At 44.9% G+C, this 18,037-nt stretch overlaps 1 protein-coding gene across 2 annotated transcripts in view; it reads right to left on the reverse strand.

Annotated features, from left to right (window-relative positions):
- The window catches only part of roraa (RAR-related orphan receptor A, paralog a), a 177,455-nt gene that overhangs the window by 7,276 nt on the left and 152,142 nt on the right, over positions 1-18,037 (reverse strand). For both annotated transcript variants that reach the window (XM_018680516.1, XM_018680525.2), the window contains 8 exons: positions 8,052-8,137; positions 6,407-6,548; positions 3,601-3,996; positions 2,847-2,968; positions 2,607-2,739; positions 1,490-1,597; positions 382-492; positions 66-178 (listed from right to left, as the gene is read on the reverse strand). In XM_018680516.1, the coding sequence (XP_018536032.1) occupies positions 66-178; positions 382-492; positions 1,490-1,597; positions 2,607-2,739; positions 2,847-2,968; positions 3,601-3,996; positions 6,407-6,548; positions 8,052-8,137 (1,211 nt within the window). The remainder of the gene's footprint in view (positions 1-65; positions 179-381; positions 493-1,489; positions 1,598-2,606; positions 2,740-2,846; positions 2,969-3,600; positions 3,997-6,406; positions 6,549-8,051; positions 8,138-18,037) is intronic.

An 18,037-nucleotide genomic window follows, 5' to 3' on the forward strand; every position in this document is an offset into this window, starting at 1 on the left:
AACATGCTTAGCAGACAGCCACTTTCAAGGATAATGGATGGAGTGTGCACTGCATCGCACTGTACCTTTGTAAGTATACCGTCCTCTCTGTGGTTCTTCTGCAGGACATGCTGGAGGGCCAGTTGGATCTTCTGCTGGAGTTTCTCCACCTTCACCTTCTCCTGGAGCCAGGACCGGTCTGAAAGGTAAATAATCACACCTTTTTGTTACTTATACAATCACATGTAGGCCACCATGGCTCATGTGAAGTAATGATGCAGTGCCACTAATCTCAGATATTAATGGATAGAGGAAAAAGAGGAGGGCAACAGCATTCCCTGTCATGGTGAATGTGTGTCTACCTCCCCCTCCCCCTCCCCCTGCACTGTGAATGACACCTACCAGCAGACATCAACACAAAGGCGGAGAACAGGGCGATCTCATCCTCAGACAGGTGCATAGAACACAAGTTTTTCCCAAACTCGAAGACGGAGCTGATCAAGTCGTCACAGCCTGCCACAGCAAAGGACACAGAGAGAGGGCTTAGGATGAGGAAGACCAAAGAACAACATTCACTCTTGATCTTTATTGGGAGAGAGGCACACAGGGAGGGGAGAGGAAGGGGAAGGAATGAAAAAGAACGGCATGCTGACAGCACATGGGAGCGTCTTAAGCAGAACAGGCAATGCTTTTACTGAGTTTTGCCTCCCAGACGAGTCACTTTTGGCAGTTGGGTGGTGTTATGCAAGCCAAAATGAGGTCACTATTGAGGCTTTTAGTTAAATCAATTATCGGGGATACAGAGAGACAGGCGGATGCCACCGCGGCTCGGGAAGCCCATCACTCTGCCTCCCCCGCTGCGGACCCCTCTGCACAGAACACACAGGACACTGGGACGGATACACATGCTCGCTCATGAACACACACAAACAGAGAGTTACAGGGATTGGTAAACTCACACTAAGAAACAGAATTCAGCATTTTTACTGCCACTGTGGGACACATTTACATTTTTTTTTTGTCAAAAGGCAGTTGGAAACGCATGAAAATCCATGGTGGAGACTCTTAGTAATGTCATGGCATTCAAACACGAATGCTATTTGCTTTTGCCTGAGATACTTTATGTCAGACTATCAATGATGGTTTTGATAGCTCTCTCCCAAAAGACACTCTGTCTGGCTTTATTTATTCCACAGTTACAGGAGCCATATGCAGCAGAGCCTCACTAACATCTCTGTTCTACCATAAATAACCGCTGCAGAGACAGCAATGCCAGGTGAGGCAGGGATGAATGCTCAGTGTTTGCTTCCAGGCCTTCAGCATTGTGTAGAACAGAACAGCAGACTCTAATTTTGGCTATTACACCAAGAAAAGGAGAAAGACACTGTAAGAGAACACACACGCAGCAGCGCACAAATACACACATGCACACTCACTCGAACGTGCACATGCACGTCCCCCCCCCCCCTGCACACACACACGCACACACACCTACACCCATTCCACTTACCTAATGACTTGAACACATCAGGTCCGGCATATTTTCCATCAAAATAGACTGTGTTGTTTTGCGAGTCAAAGGCACGGCACATTCTGACAAACACAACTTCCAAAGAGCCTGTGGAGACATACAGGAACAAGATGCTGAATCTCAGCTTTGTTTCTTCTATTTTTTCCACCCCCTCTAACAGTTGCACATCAGTCAGGGATGCAAAACACATGACTGTGCTTTGTGCTATTCTTCAACAATATGAGTAACGCAACCACTTTGAAACAGAGACAACTGCCATCAGAGGGAAAAGAAAAATCACCTCTGCAGATGATAATAGCATAGACAGAAGGCTATTCTTCCATAATGACATTCTAGATAAAAATTGAGCTTCATTCAGTTGTGACAGTGCTTATTCATTCAACCTTTATTTAGCAAGCCAGGTAGGGAAATTATTCTATCCTGTAATTTGTACCACTCTGTGGGAGTGGATAAGAGGATCAAGAAAATGTAACAGAAGCCATTACTGTCTCTAAGGGAGATGCTACTGTTTTAAAATGTCATGTCTGACAAGGGATCTCAGTCTTTATTTCATTATTCATATTGGCCTGTGCTAATGTAAATAATACCCAGGGAAAGACCCAGGAGAGGTGTTTGTTTGCTGCATGTGCGGTATGTGTGTATCTGTGTGTTTGTGCATCTCCCATTTATGTATAAATATAGGTGACAGTGTGCACAGAGCCCTATCTGTGTTTAATATTCTGCAAGTATGTCTTCATGAGAGCAATTCGAATAGGCAGACATCACTGGTGTCTGGGAAAAGAGAGGGAAATGGCAGCCGTCATGATAGGTATTATCTGAGCTCCAGAGACGCGTTGCTTATCTAATGCTGTGTCCATCTTTGATATGTATGTAATGAACAGTGGAAACATAGAGAGCGACAGAGGCAGAGAGAGACAGAGCAGAGGAAACAGGCAGGGTAGGGTCTCCTCTCTGTGACACTGTCTGTGCGTGTGAAGAAGAGGGCTTTGTGCAGTCAGGTCAGCTACGCCCTTGTGACAATGCCAGAGGGGGTGGGTGGTGGTGGTGGTGGTGGGTGAGTTTGACGGCAGCAGGCCATGTTGACAGGCTGTCATACCTGCTTTCAGCAGCACTATCTGATCGTTCTGACACAGCTCCATGAAGCCGTCGATGCGCTTGGCAAACTCCACCACATACTGAATGGCCTCTGTTATTTTGATAGCACACAGCTGCCACATGACTTCCCGGGGCTACGGACAGATAGGACAGACAATGGGTTTATCTGCTTTAAAACAATGTATTTGATGATTGCAACTGCTGCGGAAGGAAGCACAGGCCCTGGCTGTGGTCAAGCTACCTTGTTCTGGTAGCTCTCCACCTCTTCCTGCAGGAAGGCCTGCCAGGTCATCTGCTGCAGCTCCTCCCTCAGGTACTGACATGTCTCCATGTGTGACTTGGAGATGTTCTGGGCCAGGTGCTCTGAAACACAACCATCGTCACAAACCCGGAAGATCACAGCTGAGATCTGAATGTTACTCACAAGGCTATGTGAAAGTGAGGACCTCACTGATGAAATATGCCACAGGAAAAGAAGATTTATTTACTGAGCTTTCAAGAAGGAGGAGAGGCGGATACGCGTGGGCTTTTTTGACTGGGAAAAGGCTTGTTGACATTTCCTTTTACTGCCTGCAGGAAGCTCATAGCTTAAGGTTGAGGCAAAGCCAATCTAGTTATGACACAAATGCATGGAGAGGAGGAGGGGTGCCACGTTACTCACTGAAACAAAGGTCACATTTTCTCTGAGAGAAATATTGAGTATGAGAATTTAAATGGTTTTGAAAACACATCTGTTAAAAGGAGTTCCTAGGCACAGGGGAGCCTAAAAAAATGATTTCCCCAGACTCCTGCCCTGCTGGATCCTGATTGGCCCTAATTAATGGAAACTAATTACAAAAAAGAGGCTCTTTTAATGAGTGTTGGAGATGAGTCTCCAACCTCCTGCTATTTTAAGCAACCTTTGTGTCGTTTGCCCCACGGTTGAGTTGTTCTCCCCCCTCCTCCATTTTGCTGTCTCTCCTCTCGTCTCCCCCTGTCTCTCTCCCACTCCTTACCTAGTTCAGCCATGGACACGGTGGGGGAGGTTTCTCCGTTGGTGAAGGAGCAGTAGGGGAAGAAGCCAGAGCCGGGGGCAAAGTCGCAGATGGGCTCCGGCTTGATGCCGTTGATGTCCAGGCCTGACTGGTCAGGAGATGGCTGGATGTCTAGGTAGAAGCTGCTGACCGCGGAGTCTGGTTTGCTGCCATCAGGGGTGTGACCATCCATGTAGCCACTGAGGTCGTCATGGAGCTCTGTGAGGCCATTGGCTGAGAGGCCATAGCTAGGTGTGAGTGGCTCCGCCTCTCCAGGCTGTTGTTGGTGGTCACGCTGCTGCTGCTGCAGCCGGTGCTTCTGGACCTCAGCGTACAGGCTGTCTCGCTGCTTCTTCGACATGCGGCCAAACTTCACCGCTGTGATGAGTGAGACAAAACACTCTAGTGAAACATCACAAACAGTTTAAACAGATGCTGCTGTATTTCATCATCCATGGAGCTGTTGTGCATAAAGTAAAATAAGTCACCAACTTGTATTCAAAATATAATGAAAGCCCTAGTTAATTGGTCCATGTATGACTCATTTTGGAGATTTTGTCAATTTCATTGTTGAGTCAACTCAACAATGAAATGCACAGAAATTAATCATGAACTGCCAATCACAATGCAGGAATAGAGATATGCACTGCAAAAGTTTCAGGTTAGCGAGGTTAGATTTTATCATTATAATTGTTTTACTAGCTCATAAATATTCCACTGTTTGACAAATGCTTGTCATGCTCTGAAAATAAAAAATAGTTTACACCACAATTAATCATTTGGTTTCTTCAACTTTCACTGAGGAGCCAAAATCAGCCCTTAAACTTGAAAGAAATAATAATTTGACATTTATCATGATAATTACCGTCTGACGTAAACATTTTTATTATTATGACACTTTTGATGATATCATCCAGCCCATGGCTAAATTCTTATTCCTTTGATGAAAAAATAACTCTTGGAGTCTGAGACAAAATGACTTGTTTAGATATAAATGGAAAAGGATTGAATTGGGTATTTTTTGGGCACATTAATTCCCTATTGGCTACAAACTGTGTGACACAGTTTGGTCATTTGTCAATCTGTGCCCCTCCTCGGCAACAGACATACTAATCTATGTTAAAGTCTTATGTTATTATTAGACCAGAAGACGACTGCTGTTAGGATCATACTCCATTAGACTGATGTACAGTGCAGTGCTAAAGAGTGATAGACTCTCTTAACAGATTGACAAAAAAGCAAGGGGGGATCAGTAATGACAGAGATTATTACAAAAATGAACAGCATCAAAAGTACAGAGGCAGAAGTGGGAAGTGACAAACAGTTTACCAGCCACTCAAACATGAGAAGGCTAAGTTGCTGCCTCCTGTTTCAAGGTTTCCAGACTAAACAGTGACGCTGAGAATGAGACTCCTTGGCCGGAGTGCTGGGGGCCTGGCAGTATGTCAGCCGGTCACAGTGAGTGTGTATGTGTGTGTGTGTGTATGTTTGTCTACGCACAGTGGAGCGATGCAGAGGAGAGTGCGGGCAGATGGGCTCTGGTGTGTTGAGTGAAGGCAAGAGTCACCTTCGTATGTCCTGAGTGTGTGTGTGTGTGTGTGTGTACATATGTGCATACGTGTGCGTGTAAGTGCATGTGAGAATGTGTGTGGCTATGCAAAGGACCTCATAAGTGCTAATGCACTTCTGTGTTCATTCACATTCATGAATATGTATGCATGTGTGTAACTGAATTAAAGCAGAGCAGTGTGCATGAAGATGTGCCAGCATGTATGTTCAGGTTTTTACTTGTCTGTGTTAAAAAAAAAAAAAAGCTCTGCTCTGTTCTGTTCTGACAGAATCTAATCAGCCCAGCCCAGTCTGAACCAGCCCAGTCTGGACCAGCACGGCACAGCAGGAGCACCCCAGCACACGTCCCCACCTGTGTGCTCCCATTACTGCATCTCAGCTGCAGCAGCGCTAATGACAACCTCTAACAACCTCCTATTTCGTCAAACCCAGTTTCTATCACAGCAACAAATTAGGCCTGCAGACAAAGCACTCACCTGCAGACAGTGAACATAGAGTGACATCTTAGCATGCGTTTATGTCAAGGTTTTCTTATGATATGTCTGTTCTGTCCCCTTGAGAATAATGGCAGTCATTATCCTGTGTGTGCATCTTCTTTGTCTCTCCACAAAGACATCAATATACAGTACTGTGTGTATATAGGGCCATGAATAAACAACCAAACAACAATACTGAGTTAAGTTGTTGCAGTGGAGTTATGGTGTTGTTTTTTGGACTGTTTTAGGGAACATGCACCTAAAAGACCTGTCATTTTTATTGATTTTCTCTGAAAATAGCCAGATTTTTGCAAGGAACAAGGATGTTTTTTGTACCTACATACCAATAGCACTGCAGTTTACACCAAACAATGTCCTCTTGTGATAAGCACAGCCAAAGAATCTTGTGGTAACAGGAAGTTTAGAGGAAATGTGTAGAGAACTAAATATATGTATGTATAAGTGACTATGGCTCTTATTTTGAAAATAAACAGATGAATTCTTGGATTTTTAATGCCAAAATAATAATTACAAGCCCTAACTATACACTATCAACAACTTTAAACAATGAATATTTGATTTTAATGTCCTCACGAGGAGATCAACAGGTTCAAAGGCACTTCAGCAGAGCAGAGCCTTGCCCACACACAGGCTTGACCCGCGCTCTTTACCTCTGTCTTCCCACCATGCCACCCCGCTGCTGCATCCGCCCACCTATATCTCCTCTTCCATAAAGCACTTACCATCTCGTGACATGCCCACTGCCAGGCACTTCTGCAGCCGGCAGTGCTGGCAGCGGTTGCGGCTGGTGCGGTCAATCAGGCAGTTCTTCTGACGGGGGCAGGAGTAGGCTGCATTGCTCTGCTGACTCCTCCTGAAGAAGCCCTGCATAGGAGAGAGGGGTGGGGTGGGGGTTGGGACACAGAAACACCTCAGATGAACTATGGTGGGTGGAAAAATGTGCTGGGACAGGAGGATCAAATCATGTCCTCATAGCGTTTCAGTGCAAAATTCATTACTGATTGAAAGTGATTTATTGTATTCCTAGTGGTGATATTTTTATTTTACTGCTGCCAAACAGATTAGATAATAACACTACTGAGGTGGTATTTTCCTGGATATTATGTTGTAATATCTGGCATTTAAAGAGCTTGCTGTACTGCAGCAGTGTGTACAGCATGAGGGTGGTGTGTTTGGGTAGGAATGATAACAGAGGATGGTATTTTTCTTCAGTGGGGTTATTAGTGTTGATTAACGCAGCACTGGCATGTGCAGTGCTAAAGGATTGCGAATGCACACCGACTGGATTCCTCATCCTTTGACTTAATGAATTGATTCCAGCACATCATTAACATGCCCCACTCTACCGCTCCATACACATATGTCTTAATTAGCTGCTCATTGGCTGTTTAATTACAAGAAAACAGCTGACAGCTGCCAAGTTGCTTTATAATGGAAGCCATTATGGAAACAGGCTATAACTGCCAGTGACAAGCAGCACTCTTTAATAATGCTATGATTTATGGTCCAAACTTTTGTACTCGCACATATCATTAAAGGCCTCTCTGCCTGGACTAATTAGCAATCATTAAAGATAGATTTCAGCAGTTTATTCTTTAGTGTTTTGTTCCTTCCAGCTCCTGTGTGAGGGAGAGGAGCACTGGGAAGAACAGCTGAAAGGAACTTCTCTCTCTCCCTCTCTCTCCTTCACACACACACACACACACCACACACACACACACACACACACACACAGGAGCAAACAGCAAAGGTGCAGGCTGGCTGAGGAATGCTAATGATGTGCCTGGTGACAAGCACGGGGACAAGAATACACTCTAAGCACAAAATTCCCCTCACTATGAATGGCTGGTGCATCTGAAACAGTACAAAAGGCGGCTTCAATGGAAGCAACACACTGTAGCAAACAGCCAACAATGTGCTATAATTCAAAGCACTCTCCTTTTGATCATTTTATTTCAAGAAGAGCAGGCTGCAGCAGAGGCAAAAAAAAAAAACACAGTGAAAAGACATGTCCCTGGGAGGGAAAGGCAGAGCAAGGCAGGGGAATGACTTTGTACTACTAATTGTGGTTTTCTGTGATGTCCTCCGCGGTGCTTGACCACTTTAATGATCATGTGCTCGGTGTTTACACTTCGCAGGCCCTCTCCAAATCGTCGTAAAACTTCAGCAACATTTTTCAAATGTTTTTCCTAGCAAGCAGCTTCCTTTATTCCTTCAGTTTTCCCTGTCCTCTGCCTCTCAGCTCTCCTGTCCCTCACACACCACACACACACACACACACACACACACACACACACACACACACACACACACACACACACACACCACTTCCCATGTCACAAACAGGCTCAGTCTCATGATGCTTACCTTACAGCCTTCACATGTTATCACGCCGTAATGGATGCCTGATGATTTGTCTCCACAGATCTTGCAGGGAATTATTTCGATTTGAGCTGCAGAGAATAAAAAGAAAATGAAAGAGAAAAAAAATCAACATTTTGCTGTCACAAGTCACTGTACAACACCCTCACCATGGATCCATGTTGGTACATGAAAGACCACTGTGCTTCTAAAAACATCTCATCCGGTGGCTTTTGAATCTTCACTTCCACAGAGCATTAGCTGAATATTTACAGAGTTGTGTGTGTGTGTGTGTGTGTGTGTGTGTGTGTGGTGTGTGTGTGTGTGTGTGTGTGTGTGTGTGAAGTGAAGGAGGCCATTTTAAGTCCTCACAAGTGTGCCAATGTAAACACGGTGTCAATTTGCATCCAAAACACAACTTACATAAGTAAAAACTCTGCTGCCCACAAACCCTAATATATCAGAGTACTACTAATACTAGCCTTGTGCAATGACAAAGTCTTGTTTAGCCACACGAGGAGATGTATTCCCTCTTGGAAAACTTGACTTCATGAAGCCTCTTAAACTTCAAAACCATAAAAACCTCAGGAGTAAATCCACTGCGGCCGCGAAGAATCATAACATGCCCACTGTGCTGGATGGAGCAGTGACTGCGTGTGTGTGTGTCTGTATGGCACTATAGAAAAAGGGTTCAGTGGGGGTTTAGCCGTGATGTTGTGCTGTTGACAGGCTTGCGGTTCACCCGCCATAGAGGACAAAAGCACAGAGAGGACAGGCCTCATCCATCGTTGGCCTCCTCTTCAGGAGCAGACCACAGGGCAACACAACAGAAGAGACAGAACACACAGACATCAGAGACACAGAACTCCCAGCTTGTCCCACTGCTCTCAGCTTTATCACTGCAGCCACTGATGCTACATCTCTCTCCACCTCCACCTCCCCCTCTGTCTTTCCCCCTCTCCCTCTCTCCCTCTCTCTCTCTCTCTCTCTCTCTCTCTCTCTCTCCAGAGATCTCTATCTCACAGCCCTCCTCCACATCTCCAACATCTCAGTCCTGCCATCCCAACAGTGCACTGCAGTGCCAGACGAACTCTGCTATCTGATCTAAATCGAGGAAAGATCACCGCGGGATATTTTCTCACGATGTAATGGTTTTCTCAAACCAGCCATGCAGCCAACCAATCGGAGCTAAAAGCAGCTAATGCAACAGAAGTCGATACCAATTAGGGGGGAATATTATGATTTTGCCTTAATAAGATGCAATAAAAATTACAGTCATTAAAAAAGTGGTGGTACGTTCACTATGTCAAAGTGTTACATCAGCCTCTCCCCTCTAGCCAGGCCTAACTGTCTACTATAAAGCCTTGTGTCTCTTCCTGAGACTAGGAGCTTCAAATATCCCCCCGTACACCTTAACAACCAACCTCTTTAAACTAGTTTGATCACATCAAAAGTACTTTTGCTGGGGTTCAATCCAGAGATCCCTGCCCATTTTAATCAGCTGCCTAGGAGCCTGTAATGTGTCATGTGGATAATGTCCTTGTCCCTGAGGCATGCCCGCGAGAGGCCCTTAACACAGAGCCTCTAATCCACTAACCCTGGAGCCACGCTCTATTCATTCAGGAATCTGTGTCTGTTCTCCTCGCACTGCTGGAGTCAACAAGACCAGCCATGTTTACATGGAATTAGCCTACATTTTAGTAAAATGAACAAAAGGGAGTGGTGGAACATGCACAATTAATTCTCCTCCAGACAACACCTCCTGCGATTTGTGATTCTCACATACAATAGAGGGCACTGCACCTCGTCGGCCCGGATTAGAGTGAAATCCAGGCAGGAGGCGGGCTCTGACAACCTAACTGAGAGGGTTAATTTATAATTAATCTTTTCCTTACTGTGCACAGTTGCTTATTATTTCGGTTAGGTCTATTGCTGTATGAGTGCACTCTATTGTTTGTTTTTGTGTTCTCCCTGCATGAGCATTAGGAGTGCAGTGTGTTTCGACTCCTTTAGCATTTTCAGCCTCATTACTTACATAATTTGTTCTGACATGCACTCACAACAACTGAAGCGTGTTGTAATTATGACTAGCTGTGGCTATGTTGAAAGGTTGTAGTGTTAGGCCCCAGCCATTGGGTGGCAGTGCAGGGCTGTGGCTATGGTTGTCTCGCCAAGTTAAGCCAAGCTTCCACCCACCCTATCCAGCCCACAGGCTTTTGGCTATGAGCTCCAGCCTCTGATAGCTCCAGGCTTAGGCTGCTGCTAGCTTCCCCCACCCCCACAGCATAGCTGTGAGATGCCTTCATCTTTCCTGAAGAAGCGAAGCTGGCTGGGCGCTCGCTCAGGCCTGACAGAGGCTGTGCCACATCAGGTGAAAGCAGTGGGAGTAGAGACGCGGGGGTGCCAGGCCGGGCAGGGCATACACACACACACACACACACACACACACACACACACACACACACATGCAAAAGCACGCCTCACAAAGCCCTATCTGCAGCAGGAAGGCCCTGAGTGCACACAGCCTCACCAGCTAACACCCTCTCACTCCACCGCTGCACAAGCCCCTGGATGCTCAGTGCACTCAACAGTAAAAAGGGTTTGTCTCTGGACCGGCTGAGACAGGCTCTGTAGTATCTTGTATGAGAAAGGACCTCAGTCTGAACATACAGTTTTATCCACACTAGAATAAGCTGCTTTCAGGAAATTGGGGGGGTCGAGGCGAATAATGACACTGAGCAATGACACAATGGAGATCAAATACACCATTAAGTCACCTACACCATCAGCCTATGTCAATATTTGTATATCTGTATGATTGTGCAAGTTGTCCTCCTGAGTGACTGGTCATGGGGCCCCTGAGCTACACTTCAGACACTGAGGATGATTTAAACTGAATTCACACAGGGGAGTCGGTCAAACAAAAAAGGCCTGCGCTTATAAGCACTCCCGATCTGGCAGTCAATATCTATTGACATGAGCTGCGGTGTTAACTGCCTCTTGGTGTGAAACAGGCAGCTGCTGGCTTGCTTGAGCTTGACCAGCGCAGTGCCACTGATCCCATTCACCGCGCCTGCCTGCCTGCTTGCCTCCCTGCCTGCCCGCTTCCCTGCCAGCCAGCCCTGCCTGCTCTGTTTACGACATCAAAGCCAGGCACAGTTAGACGGGCAGCCATGCTAAAGCCCATCCCAGCAGCCTGCCGCTCCTCACAGCACTGTGAGATGGCCTCTGTGCGCAGGGCCACTTCAAAGACACCTGCTAAGACGCCAAGATTATGTGTGAATCACATCGTGGCAGGATCGCACCACATGCATAACCTTAAGGGCTGGACAGCGGTTCAAGACTGATTTCCTGCGCGGCATTGCAGCCTGGTGTGGGCGTCTCCTCGGACAATGGGCATGGCAGAGAGAAGAGACAGTCAAGCCGAATGTTAGAGCTTGTTCTTTGTCTGTCTGTGGCTGAGCAGTTCAAGGACACTGATTCACCACACTAGCAGGCCCTTTGAGGGGGTGACGTGTCACTCAGAGCACATGTACAATAGGGTAGCGTGGCCTCTGCATGATCACCCAGTGTCCTTCACTGTCTACTCCGCAGACCTGAGATCACCCGACTGCTAAAACCATGCCATATTATCAAAGACCTGGAAACTGACAGTCAAATGTGAACCACCCAGAACAATTTGCCAAATGCACACTAACAGCTTACAGAGACCTTGTCATAGTTTATTTTACCATAAGCATTGAATAGACAAGACACTGTCAGACAGAACACTTTCTCCTTATGCACTGCAAATGTAGCATTGCCTCACTCAAGCATATAAAGAATCATTCACAAGCCATCATAACACTATAAAGCTGAGAAATACATTGAAAAAATGGTGAAATATATGAGAAATGCTGATACTACTATGCACTGAAAAGACCCTGCTATTTATATCTGCTATAGCAGATTACTTGTCAGATATAAAAACAAAGCATTTTATTTAGTTCTCTGTAATTCTTTTTATATTGTTCAAATGTTCATGCTGGTGACATACACAAAATAAAATGAAACTGAAAATCCCACAGGCTTGTGCAAACATGGAAAATCACTAGTCAAAATCTCCTGGCTGTTCCCACTGAACCCTTGGACTACTGACATAACGCTGAAGGATTACGATTATCCCTTACATTACAGACCCATGCCCAGGCCACCGTCATAATGCTGAGAGCTTAACCCATTACTCGATTGGACCATTAAATCATTTTCTCATGGCCTGATGATTCATGATAGATGTGCACAATATATGAGGTTTGAAACTGAGGCTTTACATACTGTTATGTATACGCAGAGCTGTTTTTTTTCTCTCTCTCCATTGGCTCATTTACAATGCACATCATTCTGAAAGAAAGCATGTGAAGCAGTTGGAAAAAAACACATTTCTCTGTGCGTGGTGATGTGTCAGTCAGTGTGTATATATATGTGTGTGTGTGTGTGTGTCGGCCGTGTTGTGTTGACAGCTGTCAATGACAGAGTGACGCAAGCCAGTGGGCTCATGTCAGAGATTATGTAAGGAACTGGACAGGGCACAGCATTATGAGCAGATTAAGAATTTGTCTCCCATCAGACAAACTGCGTTAATACATTCTCCTTTTATAATATTTTGTAACAAAACCAAACAAAAGCTTATAAGGATCACATGCCTGCCTCCAGGACTGTTACACAAAAGCAGATCTTTCTTAAAAAACAGAGCATTTACACATGGTCAACACACAAACACCAGTTGGTATATGCGCACTAAGCAATGTTCCTCCATCGTTAACATGCTAGCTATTTATTTGCGCGACATGAACTTCTCATTTGGCGTTTGGAAATCAGCTGTCGGCTGATAAACACAGCCTCCTCTAAACAGATACCCATGACAGTCAGATCTAGCTGTAGAGAGACGACAGCCTAACAAGAGCTGGAATCAGAATTCTGCCTCTTTTCATCTGCCAGGGCTCCGCTGTCATGTGAAGTCGCACAACACAATACTTTTTTATTCCCATTTATGCAGCAGAAGAAAGGTTATTTGAATGTCAGCGGCAAAGGACAGTCGTGGCACGGTACACAGGCTGAATAGTACAAATGTGTTATTTATTTAGGGATCGGAGGCTGTTGGCATATTACCATAGAGCTGTTCTAATGGCATTTGCTACTTTGTAGCACAAAAAATAATTTAAAAAAAAAGCACACAGCGCTGAACAGAAATTCACCTGCAGACCAAAACTCTATATCATCACTTTAAACAGCACCCATTCAACCTATAAACACGCTGAAGTCATCAGAAAATATACTGACCAGAGGGATTAGAGCACAGAAAGACATAATTGACACATTTTGATGTCTTTATGCTGTTTGTAGCTAATTCCCCCCCAATCATTTAGCTGCCTAAGCTGTGATCCCCCTTCACTAGAGACTGGCTATATTTGAAGAGATATTTCCGTTTCAAAAGATGGGCTCTTTAAGCCTTTCCTATTATTCCTTCATAGCAGTGCAGTTTGCTAAAGCTCAGGTCTGGACCATCGCCCTGGGCTGCTTTTTGGATGAACTCATGCGTGCATCTCTGTGTTTGTTTGTGTGTGAGGCCTATTAATATTTCAACACTGCCCAACTCCAGATGCCTGTACAACACAGCAGTGCTTCTCTCTTCATGTCTCTCCCTGTATTTACTTGACTGTTTTATTGAAGTGCATTCTGACACCCTCTATGAGGGGGAGCGAGGAGAGAGGGGAAGATGTATTCCCAAACCGCAGCGCAAGACATCTCTCTCCATGTCTCTTTCTCCACCGGCGTAACAGTAATTTGGGCACTAATTTATGTGTTGTTGTGGCAAAGATTGACGAGCTTCCTGGCTGGGAGTCTGCACGCCTGCACTCTGGGGGAAACAACAAAAGCCTGGGTTTACCGAGCAGACGAGCACCATGAAGGGTAGCATGTGTGCGGCGCTCCTCTCCCCTCCCTTGTCTGCCCCACCTGAGCTCAAATCTCTCTCCCCATCACTCCTTACCTCCCTCTATCCATCCCCCCCCCCACACACACACACCTCACCCGCCCTATTCCCCCTTCTCGTCTGTGACTGCGGTGACAAGTGAAGTTGTGCCCGGGTGCTGGGGACTGGAGGGCACGCCCCCTTCTGTGTGTGTGCGTGCGGGCGTACATATGCACCAGGAGGGAGAAAAGCTCTCACTGTTTACTCTGATGGCAAAATACAATCTGTAGACAGCACTCACTTATGCATTCTACCAGCCCCTAGTTAGTCATAGAGAGCCAGGAGAGCGCTGAATAAAAAAAAAAAAAAAAAAATCTCTGTTGCAAATATTTACATGCTTTGTCTAACGATTTGGATCATTTCGTTTGGTCCCTTCATCAAATCAAACGTGATACATCCTCCATTAAAATGCATTTGTGAGTGGAAATAGAAGTTTTTATATTGTCAGTCTGAGTCAGAGTTGTTTGTGCATTGTTTGCTTTACTCATGCATTGTGCAGATAGGCATTGGGATGCACCAAAACTCAAGATTCACTGAGGCTGAAATCACACAGGACTGCCTGACTGACTGGTGCGGAGGCTGCCGTTTGAATTCTAAGATACAGGGCCAAAGATTGTGTGGCGCTTCTAAACCTTTAGTCTGACCACTTGAACTGAGGCAGGCAGTGGTTAAAGCCTCGACTGTGGTACAGTGCCTTTAGTTAAGCCCCCCCCCCCTCCCCATCTCCCTGCAGGGACGGCAGCCTGGTAGGCTCCTTTAGAAAAACACAGGAATATATAAATAATGAATCCTTCAAAACATCCACAGCAATTACACGCAGAAACCTTTACATAACAACAAAGAGCCTTGTTCCATTGCACCAGGGAATTTGCTACTGCCACACTGTACAACTTCCTTCCTCCTATAATTGCTGTATTAGTATGCATTTCTGTAAGACAACCAAGATTCAGCTGTGGGTTTTTGAATAGGATCTTTCTACTGTTTCACACAAAGAAATCAAAACTTACATCCATACAACTTCCTGCATGGTCCTTCTTGCCAGAGGGGTGACAGAGTATATGAGCATTTAATGTGTGTGTTTCAGACATTTGCAAAGTGCATATTTGGGTGCTTCAGTTTATGGTGGATATAGGGGGGAGTAGTGAGGAGGAAAAGAGGAGGGAGACTGGAGGTCCCATCTCATGCTGTTGCTCAGGGTCAGTGGGTCAGAGGCACGTAGCCAGAACACACATGGAGAGCAGGCTGAATAGTTCAGCTGACAGTAATTGTCCCTCTGTGGTCTCCTTAGGAAAACATGTTTCCAGACAACGCAGACTGGCTGCACGGGCCAGATAGTAATCATGATCTTGATTTGCTCCATCGAAGAGGGGAAGCTCGGCATAAGCCTCCAGTTATGGCGCGAGTCACTATTTCCATTGGAGCTGACATCAGCTGAAGCCAGCTCTGTGCGGGGACATGTGTTAATAAATCAAGTGATGAGTTTTATTCCAAAACATTTGAAATGAATTTTAGAGAGAGAGAGAGAGAGAGAGAGAGGGAAACACATCATGACAGTAAAGTCATAATGCATGCTCTCTGCAAATAAGAAAATAAGGAGGATCCACATTGTAAAAAATGTGTGCCAATTTAACAACTATCTTTTAAAAATTGTGACACTTGAATTCAGGTTGAATAAAATAATTGATTGTGAGAGACTTGAAATTTACAAAAGCTAGTTTTTTTTTTTTTTTTTAGATTTAGTGATTATGCATTTTAATGTGTTTTAATCTTTCTTTGCACTGGATATACCCAGCTCACATAATGACAGCAATATTTTACCCCACTGTGCACAGCTAAATACAGTTTACACAGATTATGTGCAAAGGTTTTGTGAATGAAAGATAATTTTAAAAAACTAACCATCAATCATTTTAATAACGTTTGCTCTGACGACACTGCCAAATTTGTCTGCTGCTGATGTTCTGCACTGGCTCAGGCAGCGGACAAAAACAACTGCTCTCAGAGGAGCTGAGGTAAAAGAATATGTTCGCATCATCTGATAACAATTGTCAAAGTGTGTTTCAAATTTAAAAAGTAATTTATCTAAACATGTGAAAGTCTTCCTACTTCCAATGAAATCTGGAAAGTTATTGCCTACAAGCCTCAACAATGAATCCTCCATATAGCAACTCTGTTACTGAACATTTTTTTGTTGTTGTTTTTTTATGGCTGGGCTGATGAGCACTTTTTACAGCACCTCTGCCATTCTGCTTGAAGGTCTTGGGTTTTCATCAGCTGAAAAAGAGCAGGCAAGGACAGGGAAGATGAATGACATCAATGGCCAGCCGATACTTCCAGGGACGTGTGATTGAGACAAATGAGCCTTGTTACATTAGCTGGGATACTGAATCCTGCTGCTCAAAGATCCAGAGCTTGATAGAGCTGAAACTAGAAGCACCCAACCTTTCCACAGATCACTGGTGTCATGGGGCCCAGAAGAAGAGCTTTCTCAAAGAACCTGCTTTGCTGGGCTCGCTCTTTCTGTTTTTACCCCAGACTGCCTTTTTTTTCCCTCTATGTGTGAGCCCTATTTTATGTGCAAGTGCACGCACACACACTCAGAGCTGCTGTTTGGCCTTCAAAGATTTTCTGGCCCTCTCCTCCAGGTGCAGAGAGCAAATTAAAGTGAGACAGAGCCATTATCTAATCCATATACAGTGCCCTTGGCTATTAGTGTCTTAATAAGTGACTGTGAACACTTCCATCATGTGCCATTTATCCTCACTTGCTACTAAATGTGCAAAATGATTAAACTGAAATCTTATGATCGCCACCATGTAAAATATTTACTTGTGATGAAATTTGCAGAGCATTTTAAAAATCAATCTGTTTATTTCATTTTGCTCCTGGTAGTATCAGGTCCGTGATAAGCAGACTGAGGCAATGAATGTAAATGGCTTGCTTAAGCATCAGTACACAGATATATATATACATACATAAAATAGAGTGTAGTTGTATTTACAGTGAAAACAGAGTATCTCCAAGTTTGGTGATTATTACACTTTTAAATAAATTTAGGAAATACATGTTCTTTCTTCTCCTTCTCCTTGGGGTCCTTTTTAAAACTCCCTGTATTATCTCAAAAATGCATTGTCACCAAAGCTTAAAACAAGGCCATTTATATTACTTTCTAAAACATTCCCTATTTTGGATGCATGGTTTTCACGAATTGTATGCAAAAATATCTTCCATAATCTCTGCCTTCACTGTGGAGGAGCTGCTGAGCAACTCCGCTGTCGTCCTCCCTCTCCTCCGGTTATAGCAGGCCGTATGAAAGGCATTCCTAGATGACAGGGGTGCACGAGGAGTGTCTACTGCCACACAGAGTTCACAGACTGCTTACAGTGTGTGAGGCACATTCAACCCCCCCCAAACCCCCACCCACCCACACACACACACACACATACACACACCTCACCCCCAACCCCATTCCCCCCTGCACTGCTGTTTTCATAGTCTTACAAACACTGGCCTGGTTTTGTTTAACATGGCAGGATTAAGCAGCCATGCGCAAAGCATGCTTCCCTCCTTGCACGCTTTGCTTAGAGAGGAAGGCCCGAGTGCCTGCCTCTACCTTTTGGTGAACCAGCTTTCCCTGACTGCCTGTGAATGTGCCGTGGTGCTCTAATCCCAGGCAAATAAACAAGTGCCAAGATTAATGATTGCATAAACACATCCCAAAAGCCCCGGAATAACAATCAGCTCTTCAACCTGTTCTGCTGCCACGCAAAAGCTCTTGGAGTCAGCTGACAGCCAGTATATCCCTCCTTTCCTTCCTGCTGCCTTACAACAGCCAGGAATCGTCTGTGCTTTGTTGCTTCATTAATGACAGGAAGCTGTCAATATTTTCCACATGAGAGTGGGTATTTGCAGTGCTACACTGAGAGGGAACGTTTTTAGCCAGAGCAGGATATTAGGTCCTCCACAGTTTTTCAACTCTCCT

The sequence above is a fragment of the Lates calcarifer genome, linkage group LG10 (assembly GCF_001640805.2).
Source record: "Lates calcarifer isolate ASB-BC8 linkage group LG10, TLL_Latcal_v3, whole genome shotgun sequence".
Lineage (NCBI taxonomy): Eukaryota > Metazoa > Chordata > Actinopteri > Centropomidae > Lates > Lates calcarifer.